The sequence below is a fragment of the Calonectris borealis genome, chromosome 11 (genome assembly GCF_964195595.1).
Source record: "Calonectris borealis chromosome 11, bCalBor7.hap1.2, whole genome shotgun sequence".
Classification (NCBI taxonomy): Eukaryota; Metazoa; Chordata; class Aves; order Procellariiformes; family Procellariidae; genus Calonectris; species Calonectris borealis.
In genome coordinates this window covers 12289857-12301900 of record NC_134322.1, presented here as the reverse complement: position 1 = coordinate 12301900, position 12044 = coordinate 12289857, and the positions used below count along the sequence as shown (strand labels likewise).

Sequence of the window (12044 nt, the reverse complement as noted above, 5' to 3'; positions counted from 1 at the left end):
GTTATAGTAAAAATGGTGAGGTAATGAATAACATTCTTTTAATTATTAAAGATGCATTTTGTTATTTTGGATCTTTAAGGCGGGATGGGGAAAATGCAATTCGCAGCTTAAAGGCATGGCTCTCTTGAGGGAAGATGCAATCAGCTGGCAGGAAACAAGGCTCCCATTTGCAATATGCACAAGAACAATCATTTAATAATTCACAATGAATGACACGAGAGGCAGGTCTTAGGGCCAGCAGAACTTGTCCTAGACAATTTTTTTAAAATCTCCAAAGTTAATATCATTAAAACAAAGCAAGCTAAATGTTTCTTATGCATTTAGTGAACTCAATTTCCTTTTCCTTTCAGGTTTTTCTTAAAGTTCATAAATATTTTAGGATACACTTTTAAAATAAATTAGATCTAGAGAGCAACTAGAAACTAAAGTAACTGGAGCAGCACCTTCCATTTTTATATATTTGTAATGTTTAAGTACATGCATGGATGACTTTGCTTTAAAATAAAGCCAGAATAGGCTTTATTCTCGGGCAGAACATTGCTATTCCTTAACAGTGGAGAGCAACACTGAACTGCGTTTAGACCCTGAATATGGGGGCAGGTGGATAGACACGTCCTGTGGAAACCATCTCCCATTTTAACTGTAAAGGAAATTTTGGAAGAATTACCTGAACAAGCCACCAAAATTGCCCCTTATGTGAAGGGCCACTAGATTTATAGTTACAACCGCTGAGCAAGACGTCCATTTTACTTATTCTCCCAGTAAGAAAAGTGTCACCAGCTGCACCACCAAGCCCATTTCCTGCAGCACATCTGTGTGCAAGCACATCTCTTGGTGGTCCTGCCATCAAGCACTGACCAAACCCAGCCCCGTGTAGCCTGTGAGATCTGATGGGATCACTGTACAAGACCCATGCAGTATAATAATATTAAAAAAAAAACCCTAAAAAAGGTAAACACATCCTGGAGAATTACCCATCCAACCCGCTGAGCAGAGATCTGAAAATATATCCCTGAATTTTCAAAACTGGAAATGTTACATAAAGACAAACTAGACAGCCAGCATCTAGCACATGGTGCAAACTTCAAAAACAAGTCAGCTTGAGGACATATTTAAATGGTTTAACTATCAAGAAAACTGGAATTTGGAAATGAAGCTTTGTGATGCTCAGCACAACAGCGCGCCAGCTCTTGGAGTTGCTTGGAAATCCACATCAAGAAAGGTCTGCAAAGCCCAGGGACTGTATCGTACAGCGTGGTGTACTAGGACAGAGGAGGCACCTAGAGCTGAAATTTGGACTTCTTCGACTCTCAGAATGCCTTGATCATTAAACGGGATCTTTAAGAATGTAGTACTTTGGCACCAGCCCCCTGCAGTACCTCCCTCCTGGGTGCAGGACCAACAGCGCAGAGCCCACACGCGCGCTCCCTCCCCACCTCCCAGCCCAGCTCCAGAAAGCTCCTGTTCGCAGGCAGCGTGGGCAGCGCCGCTCCGCGCCGAGCAGAGCAGCTGGGCTCCTACATCACCCGCACAGCCCTCCAGAGGAGATCCCTCCAGAGGAGATCCCTCAGCCACACAGGAACAGTTCCCAGCTATTTCCCCTTGCCCGCTCTGAAATCCAAAGAGGCAGATCTGTCATTTTCCAGTCAAAGCCGGATCTGGCTTCCACCCCAGTGTTATCAAGAGCATGACCCAGGGCCTTCTGTTTTCCCTGTTTCATAACACAAGAACAGGAAGACATTTAACAAAATTGAAGGGCAGAAAATTCAAAACTGATTAAAAAAAAAAATGCTGTTTTCATAACACAGGGAGTGTGAGGTTCATAACGCTGGCAGGGCTGGGCTTGCTTAGATTCGAAGAGGGAACAGGGCATGTTTATGGATGACAAATTCCCTGCTGACAATCATTGCAATAAAGAGTTTGGAAGAGGACAGAAACCCTCTTGCATGACAACATCAGTGAGTTCATGACTATGATACTAGGAGAAAAACCCGTATCTGCAGGAAAAAGAAGGTTATGTCATGTCTGTCTTACAGGAGCTCTGCTTGACTCAAAATTTATCTGAAATTTAGAGGTGCTGGTGCTGACTGCTTTTGTGACAGGTATTGGATGACAGGGACCAGAGGACTGATGCAATCCCTATGTTCTTGTGTTCTTATTTTTAGGTCCCCAAGTCTGGGGGCTTTTGAGTGAACTAAGGCTCACTGATGGAGAATGGGAAAGGTAACTATACAGATCTATCAGAGATCACTGACTGTCTGTTCCAAGGCTCCTTTCCATTCTCAGTCCCTCAGTTTTCTTGTATTACTGGTCATGATCCAGAATTGCGGTGTACTCTGTTAGTGCTTGTGGATAGGAAAGGATGAAGCAAAGTATTTGCAGGTACTTTTATTCTCATAATAATTTCATTATACCTGCGGAAGTGTATCTTATAAATCAATACTTACTGGGTCACCTCCAGAAGCAAATGAGATGGACTGCATGTGATGGTTGGCAATAATCTGAAAAGCATGACAAACTGGTTAAACGTGCTCATGTGCCACACATTTAGAAAACAACAGAGCATCTATCTTCATAGAGCAAGCAATTAAGTTCATGACAACCCAATCCATTAATACATACACATATCATTTGTGAAGGAAGGAGCTAACAATAGGAGTATTTTTGAGACTACCCATTCATGTTTAGTAATGTCTAGATCCCTGATTCATCTTCCTTAAAGGGTTTTCAGAATGAATTCAACCACCAACTTCTAACCTGGCCAGTATGAAGCTAAATTAAACTTTGAAAGGGAAATAACTAGAGACACTGGATGCATTTACAAAGTCTTGAGAAATTAATTCATTCTAATTTATTTAAATGCATGGCGTATACAGTGGTAGCATTTTTATGAACAGGCCCCACCGATACTCTGATCATATTCTCTCTCACCACTAGCATTGAACTGTTACCTGGTAAAGATTTCACTAGCCAAATGAAGCATCAACTTTTCGTGGTTTCAAACACTACCTCATCTCTGGAGACAAACTGTTCTTTATTGTAAAATCAACTGCAATAGATTATGCAGGTGGGAACAGAATGAAACGTGGTGGCGGCGCAAGAATAGAATAGGATTTTCCGTTTGCAAAGGTCTAGTAATGGAAGACCTCGAAAGACTTTCAAGACAGTGCCCTGCACGCCCCTGTGTGCAGTCACAGGGCACATCAGTGCTTTTGGAAGCAGATCTGTCCGGCTGGCTTTTGGTCCTGTTACAAACAGGAACAGGTTAAAAGGGCCACACTTCAGCTGCCAGCCCCGAGCTTCACCCAGTGTGGGAAGCCCTTTGCTGCTGTACCTGAAAGGAAGGGAAACCTGGTGCCATAGACCCTTCCCAGCACAGGGCTCCACCGGGCAGGAGACCTCTGTGCTCTGGTGAAACCCCAAGAGCTGCCTGACACTCGCCATGGCATCAGCTCAGTGCAAAGATTCCTCAGAGCCAGTGAGCCAAAACTACCTCCCTGATGTTCCCTGCTCCAGCCTGGAGCGAAACCCGCTGCTGGCCCCAGGCGAGATCATGCTGGGAGCTGAAGCCAACAGCTGATGGAGCAATTAGGTGGGCAGCACAAAGCTCCTCATCACATCTGCCAAGAAGGGAGCACACCCCAGTTCCAGGGCAGATCCAGGCTCTCGGGAACACGTCTCGATGGAGCCCAGAGACTTTGCATAGCATAACTGATTATGCACATATATTTCCCAGCTGTAAAATAGCTTTGAACGACACCAAAGCCAAGCTCTGACTCATTATTTATATCAATTTTTTCCCCCTAAGACTTGTCAGAAACTCCAGTCAGGACTAGTGCCTTGTTTATTACGCACTGTACAGGCAGAGACACACAGAGAGAAACAGTTTGCCAAGTGCTTAAAGATCCCTCCCCATGGAAGACACCATCATAAACAAGAAGGGCATGCGCTGCATGTCCAATTCCTCCAAAATGCTCTCAGTTTTAAATTCAGAGGCATCATGTAATTCAGCTTTATCAGGCATGCACAAGAAGACTAAAGGCTGTTGCTTTCCCTCTGAAGCACTCAGCCTTTCTTTCGGAAGCCACGAAAGGAGGAGAATACAGTGGCATGGAGAAAAGGACACTGATTTATAGATGTCCTACCTGCTGCGTGTCCACATTAATCAAAGTGAGGCTGCTTGTTGAAATGGTCAGTTTTATATTCACACCAGAAAACTGAAGGTTACTTTTGCCAAGCACAGAAGACAGAAACTTCACTGGAGGCTTTGAACAAAGAAACAAAAGAACGAGACTGTCAGCTGAGTCTATCAGGGGCAGAAACATATCAAAGCTAAGTAGCTTTTACGGTATCTTATTGAGAATTTCAATGGAGCAAGGATAATGGCTTGATCAAATGCAAATAGATCTTCTAAGAAATATCAGCTTTTAATACAATACTTACAGGCATGGGTTTTATGTCAATAATGGGAAAAAAAGTTTTAAAGCAAAATCCCAGTGAGCTAAATGTTATAGCTGGCTCAGTAATTCAGAACGTGTAATTTTTGTGCTGAACTCTGCTTCGTTTCCTAGGGATGAAGCATTTCTGAGTAAATCAAGAAATTCTTTCATGTATTCATTTTTCAGGAGCATGTTCATTCCTCCCTCCTTACAGAAGGGAATCAGTAACTTCCACCGGGGACAACCCAGCAGCAGCCACTGACGTTGCCCCTCACTGCATCCCAGTTATTAAATAAATGATGGGCCTATTAAACACTGCCATTATAGTTGTGTTTAATTTTTATATATAAATAACAATCAGGTAATCCTCCAGTGAATGAGCTCCCTTTTGCTATCAAAAAGGCCTCCTCCACTTTACCAGCCAGAACCTAAAACTTGTAAAGCACTGAGCACTGGTAGGAGCGGGAAACGTGGGCAAAGCATTAATCCTGAAGAAAATAAGGTATGGCATGGCCTCGGCCCCAAACCGAGCAGGCTAAACACCCTGCTACAAGCGCTCCTTCATGTTATACCAAGTTCAGATGGATTAACATGCACTAACTCGAGCATGGACTGAAGCCTGTTAGGGAATCACGTATCCAGCTTACCAAAAGCAGATACAGAAAATAAGTCGTTCAGCTAAAACAGTATTTACCTTCCGCTTTTTTATAGCTCCATTTGTACCTGATACAGCTTCACACAGTCGGCTTATTGCTTCCCTGCAAATAGAAAAATACAGCACAAACTGTTGGATCATTTCACATGCATCACCTGTAACAGGGCCAGCAACCCTGCGATTTATTGTTATCATCCCACTTAGAAACACTTAAATCTTCTGGAAGGTCTTTCACAGTTGTTTTTCTTTCTTCTTTCCTCCCACTGTTAAAAAAAAAAACCTATTTAACAAAATACAATGATTCAGCAGCCTGGTTTGGCTTGATTCTTCTTCTTCATAAAACACATCAGTTTCACCTAATGAAAATTTGTTTTTTTAAAAAAAAATCAATGAACCACAAGAAACTCAAACAACCTAATGCCTTCAAACCCTTTTTCTCAGTACGGCTGACAGGCCTCTTGCTTGGCAGGGAGGAATCCCTCCCTGCCTTAATCCTTCTTATTTAGAGCAGCAGGGGCGTGCTGAGCGAGCCCAGCTGGGGCCCTGACTGCCCTTCTGGTGTTTGGGGTTTCTCTTTTGTTTTTTTTTTTAAAGGAGGGGGGGAAGGAGGTGTAATCAGCTTCTCCAGTTCTTTTTCAAATCTGAGGTCTTTCCATCTCTGGCAGGTTATGTCCCAAACTAGACGCCCTTTCCCAGCCAATGGCTATTCTCTACAGGCGCCTCTCAGTTAGGGGAGCAGAAGGGTAAGGCACAAAGTGCTCACAGTGTTTATTGGTCTATATCACAGACAGCTAAATTACACATTTAATATAACATAGTGGCACACTGCGCCTATTTTCCACACTTGACCACAGAAAATTCTGATACACGCTCCGGCAGCTGACTGGTTTGGACATACGGTGGAGCACTCGACTGCCCTGATCGAGGTTAGCACAGCAGCTGGGAAAAGCCCTCTTGCCGGCAGTCGCAGGCTTTGCCCTGACTGATACTTACCGTTTGGAAGTCGACGGAAAGATGGTGACTTACTGGGCTGGGATGTGCTTAGCAAGTTCCCTTGCTTGGACATGCCGCTGTGACCCGCAGCCCCCGGCCCCTCCAGCTCCCCGGCCCCTGCCGCGGGGCTGCCGTCCCCCGTTACCCCCTCAGGCGTCCGTTCCCGTATCGGGGGATTTCATTTTGAGGCTGTAGCCTCAGTCTTTCTCTCACGGCTGAATCCAGACGTGGGCTTTCAAGGGTTGGGATTTCGTTTTGTTCTTAATGGAAAGGGAATCAGTTTGTTTAATTATTTGTTTATGTTATTGGATTATTATCCAAAGAGCTAAATAGGAAACGAGCTAGTTAGGAAAGTTTGTTTTCAGATTCTGGCGCGTGCAACAGAGGAACACACCACTGGGCTTCATTTCCTGAGAAAGTTTTGCTTCAGAAAGGCTAAAAAATATCAGGGGAGCACACAACAGCGAGATGCTCCAGCCAGACGTGTCCCACGAAGGAGAGGTGCCCTGGTGAGGAGCGTGGTTCCCCCAGGACCCTGCGTCGTGCCCGGGGAGCGGATCAGACCGCAAGTAAAGCCAGCACAGCGCCGGTGAACCACAGCATCGCTGCTGCCTCCTGCTCAGCGCCCCACGGACGTCGCTACACCGATGGGCTATGTGCTTAAAGCACTGAAGATCAGTGATGCTACATCGAGTATTCCTGTCAGAGAACATCCTAAGAAATTCAACCTGGAGACTGTCAAATGAATGGAGACCTCACCCATGGCAAAATAATAAAAACGTAATTAATATGTTCTGAGTGAAAACAGCAGGGAAGAAAAGGAGCCTTGTCGTGGGCTACACAAGATGGGTCAGAAACACCGCCTTTTAAACACTGCCTTTTTTTAGCCTTTTAAAGCAAAGCACTTCCCCCTGCACAGCTGAAAATATGCTTTTGAAGCGAATTCCTGATACCTTTCTTGTTTAGCTCCTCTTTTATTTAGGTGTTACCAGTAGAAAGGCCAAAACTAAAAAAAAAAAAAAAAAGGGAAAGGCATCCTGCAGGATGATCTTGCAGATTCCAATAATCAGCTTGGAAAATGAGAGCTCATCTTCTCATTCAATATTAAAGGAAATTAAAATCAGAGCCAAGACATTAAGGCTACCTGGAGCCTTCAAGTCTAGCTCTACCTAGAAAGAAAAACAGATACAGAACAAATTGGAAAAACAGGGAAGTCATCTATTTTGGTGACAAATGAGTTCTCGCACACTTCAGGCAGCCCATGTGGAATAAGGAGTCGTAGGCAACACTGCCAGCAATGGACCTCGTTCTTCTACAAGCCGGTGTGGTCACTGCCCACTTCACCACGCTCTGAAGCACTTGTCCAGCAAACAGGAACCAAAAAGTAGGCAAATCATTTCTACTCAATAGTTTCTATTACCTCTCTTTGGTAGGGGAAATCATCTTCTCACAGACATTTCTCACTGCGTATCTCTGGGTGGTTTTCCAGATAATCTAACAAACCTTCTCTAATGTTGTTTCAAAGATGTGGAAAGCAGCGGTTTGGTAACACCTTGCTGCTACAACCAAGCACTTCTAACCTTCGGTCATTTCCACGGGGCAAGTGGCCCTGAACTAGAAACTGCACTGTACACTAGGAAGGAAAGAAACTCTGGATACGTCCACAATAACCTGAAATAGGATTTACTGTATCTGTGTTTTCTTCCTGGAAATCTGCTATTAATTCATTCTTACAGCCATTCATTTTCAATCCCTTGCTTGGGCAAGTCTCTGCTTTTAGATTTGCCGGGTGGCATATATCTGTGCATAGGTCGCACAGTTAATCGGCTTGTTCCTGGATGAATGTGCAACCTTATGGGTTCTGGCATTTGCTTGTCCGTTTGATATCTTCCAAATCTGAGGCAGTAGCAGAAAATGTGGCCTAGTTATTCCAGTCATGTTTTTCTTTCTCTCCTCCTTGTCATTCATCCCAAAGCAAAACACTTTGAGGTTTTTTTTGTTTTTCTTTTAAATCACCCTGAATGAGATAACTCCACTTGCGTACTCTGCAGCAGCTCTTGACCCGGGGAGCCACAGAATGAAATCAGGAGAGCTGTCAGGAATTTAAATTGTTCTTGTAGTTTCAGGCAAAGAAAATCTTGCTCCTCGACTCCTCGGGCATCTTCTGCCATTTGAAGTGGAATCAGTGTCGGTCCTGCAGTGCCCACACGATTACACAAACTGGTCCTTGTTTCACTGACACAATTTTCACTTTCCGTAGTGAATGGAAGAGATTTGGGTCAGCTCTTTTCGCCACCCTCAAAAATATTACTCTGAAGCACTTTGGTCCCCTGGGCTGTCTCCAACAGCAGACCTACTGCAGAGGCAGAGGTCCCGCTCCTGGCCCCAGCAGATGCCCACCCATGGCAGGGGGAGTTTCCCAGGGGTTATTCTGCTGGGCACCAGCTCAGTGAGCATCAAGGCTGGCACAGTTTTCTCCGGGGGCACCTCTGTGGGATCCAGGAGGTGGGATGGGGAAGCAGGACCATTCCTCTTCAACTGGGACACCGAGGCTCCTGAGCACACTGCTATAGGCAGCTCCCCACTTTCTGGGCTGGGACGCACTGAACTGGGACAGTTGCACAACCCCTCTGCGGCCGAGTGCTGCGGGAGCTGGCGGCACAGGGAATTTCTGGTTGCTCCCCAAAAAGCCTGGTGCAGCCCCCCAGCCCCACAGGACGCTGCTCCCTCTGCCCGCTGGGCTAGCAGCCAGCCACCCAGCTGGGCTGCGGCCACTTGGCAAGCTCTGGGGCAGGAGGGAGTGGCAAGGACAGACCCATTTCTGGCATCCATAAGTGTTTAGATCAGCTCAGCTGTACAGTCTGCAGGTTTTCTCTGGGTCTGCACCTCTGGAGCGGAACCCGCGGCAGACGCTCCTCCCCGCTCCTCCCAGAGCGTGCGGGAGAGCGCCGCGCGGGCAGTAACAGTGAGCCGCTTTGTTTATTGTTCCCCCAAATGAGAGTAAAAGATGAGAGATGGGCTGATGTAAGCGAGTAAGCATGCTGTTGAAGATTTGCTTTTAAGCATCTAGGGCTCTGCCTACACTATCTAACAGAAAGGGATTGTGCGTCTCAACAAAGTTGAAATTAATCTTCCAAACAAAGTCAGCCTTCTTCCACCAGCCCTCCCCAGCAGCACGCTTCAGACGCCCTTCGCCCTTCGCTGCCTGACCATTTTCAAGTTTGCAAGTTAATGCCCCGATCCGAGATACAGAATCCCTTTTCCCATAAATGCCCAAATATTAATGACTAATAATAAGCTTGATTTAACAGAAGTGGGAGACCTGTAAGAGAAAAGAGCCGAAGGGCTGGGCAAGGGAAGTGCCTGTCAGGGTCCAGCAAAGGCAGGACCCGCCACAGCACAAGGGCGACAGCCCGAACACGTCTTGTACTGAGAACGGCACGCACAGCACGTTTATGGGTGACCATTCAAAAAAATACAAAGCCTCTCAAGCAGAGGAACCTGTTACCCTTATTGTTATTTCTTGGTGTTACTCTTGTCATCTACGTGGAGTCTGGGATCACAGATTTCTGCAAAATGGGAGGGATGTCCTAAGAGCGTGTGAGTTGGGTCACAGGCGGGCAGAGAGCTGGAAAACCGCTGCAGCGAAATCTGCCAACCTCCTCGCCGCAGGCTGCCGAGGGCCAAGGGTGGAGAGCACCTCAGAGCCTGGCCCTTCCCTTGCTACGCTGCGGTCATTCAGCCCAACGGCCATACGACATCTCTGCACCCCACGGTCATTCACAGTGCGGGAGAGGCCACTTTCTGCCTCCCCCAACCCCGTGCCTGGTAAGTGACTGAAAATGCAAGTCCAGCAAGAAACTAGAAAATAAATCCTCCACGCTCATCTCTTTTGACTCCTCACGGCACTTTGGCAAACACGAGTTTGTTGATCTTGCCAACATTCATGTGAGGTAGGTAAAGAATACCTTTAATTTTAGAGATCAGGAGACTAAGAATGCAAATACACATAAAGCAAGGCAGGGAGCAGACATAATTAGAGACCCTTTCTACATCACTTTAAAACAGAAGATGCCTCTTTGTTTAGTGAAATGCCATCAGAGTAAAAATATTTTTTACCCCCAGTAGAAATAACAGAGATGATTAAAATGGGATCATTTCCAATAACTCCTTGGTTGGTGCATTGTGCATGCCAACTATAAACTTACTCCGCCGGGAAAACAATAGGGGAATAATCAATGTTATCTTCGCTCCAGTCAGCTTGTAATCGATCAAACTTTGAAGTTTGCATGCATGAGCTCAGCACTTTAGCATTCGGTTTGCAAACAGTTTAAATTTTGAATTTCTCATGCACAAAAGAGCCCGTTAAGGTCAGCAGTGGCATTTTTTTTAGGTGATGCAAATATTTCCATTGTTAAGTTTTCACATAGCTCTGGTTAACAAAACCTTACTATTTAGGCCAAATTTAAGTTGGCAAGCTCTTGTCACACAGTAATTCATATTCATTATTTTCGAGACAAACCATCCCAAGCTCCGTTTTGTAAGCGTGGCAGCATACACACTCCGTGTCTCACACATGGGAGCTAACCTCGCTCTGTGGCCGAGGCTGTTGAAGAATACAGTGGCTTGGTCTGAACGTGCCAGGCTGATTGCTTTGGGCTAAGTGTACTACATGGCTCTTTTTGATCGGTAAACAGCTAGGCTGAGGGGAACTGGATTAGCGCATGCTTATGTTGATTGCAAATGTCAACAACCACCGATTTTGAATATAAAACAAATCGGGAAGCTTTCGAGTGCGGTATACAGGCATTTAAGGACTCAAGTTTTTCAGATTCTTCCTTTTAGCTGATAAGTCTGGGAGCCAATAGGTAGAAACGTAACACTTATCTCTTTATGTTCCTTTCCTTTCTCCAGGATTTCTTTGAATCAAACACTTGAGGAAGCAAAAGAGCATCTGCAAATCATCCGCCAGCAGGAAGGAAGAGCTGGGCAGGCGCAGGAAGCCTCAACCACACTCCTGGCATCCTCAGCATGAACCATGCCAGAAAAATAGCTGAGAGGAGGAGGGAACATGTCTAAGGCCGGGCCAAAATACTCTGCACCCACCCACCCCTCCAAAAAGCCTTTGGAGGTGCTGGGATGCCGGGTGGCCGCTGGGGCCACCCTGCGGAGCACTAGCCCTGGCTGCCTGACCGCGAGTGCAGCCCAGCAGCATGCAGCGCTCTGAGCTGCAGAGAGGGTGCTTATTTTGAAAACTCAAACACTCCTGCACTGACAGACTTAGAAGAATAAAGGTAAAAATAAAACTGGGCTTTTCTGTTCCTGACAGGACATTTCAATAACCCCGCAGGTGCGTATGTTAGTAATCTACACCCAGCGACGGGCAGCAATCTGCAACAGAAGTTGCAAGCTTTTCGAAAGACCACAAAATATTTCACATTTAAACCACATTCAGTTGTATCTGAGAGCGAAATACCCATCTTTTTCTGATTTGCAGCTTGAAAGTTTAGGCCTGCAGTACGGTTGGAAATGGCTGTATTTCAACATGTTTTCCTTGCGACTCCGCTTCCAGCTGAGCCTGGCCTTGGTGCAGATGGGGCCACGCAATGTCACCCGTCTGATAAAAATTCATGAGATGACCTTGCTAGATTGAGCGACCGATGGCGTTTTCTGGGTCAGGTGTGAAGCGGCGTGGCAGAGAGCCCTGCGAGCATCCAGGCTCTCCGCCTGGATCCATCTCTCTCTCCGCCTGGGCCACCCGCAGCCGCGGCAGCACCAGCAGATTTCCCCTGTCCCGGGTGAGCGGTGCAGGCAGCGCGGAGCCCGCGCGTGGCCTGGCTGCCGCCCGCACCCAGCGAGCCGGGGGCGTCTGTACCGTGCCGCGACTGCAGGGGGAGGCTCTCTGCAGCCAGAACAAGAACTGGGAGAGAAATTAGGTCTGTGGCTGAAACAATTCA

At 46.3% G+C, this 12044-nt stretch overlaps 1 protein-coding gene across 1 annotated transcript in view; it reads right to left on the bottom strand.

Annotated features, from left to right (window-relative positions):
• Positions 1 to 12044, bottom strand: part of SHC4 (SHC adaptor protein 4) — a 33689-nt gene that overhangs the window by 11195 nt on the left and 10450 nt on the right. Inside the window, exons 3-5 of the mRNA XM_075159516.1 lie at positions 5134 to 5197; positions 4146 to 4265; positions 2448 to 2501 (exon numbers count right to left, since the gene is read on the bottom strand). Of these exons, the coding sequence (XP_075015617.1) occupies positions 2448 to 2501; positions 4146 to 4265; positions 5134 to 5197 (238 nt within the window). The remainder of the gene's footprint in view (positions 1 to 2447; positions 2502 to 4145; positions 4266 to 5133; positions 5198 to 12044) is intronic.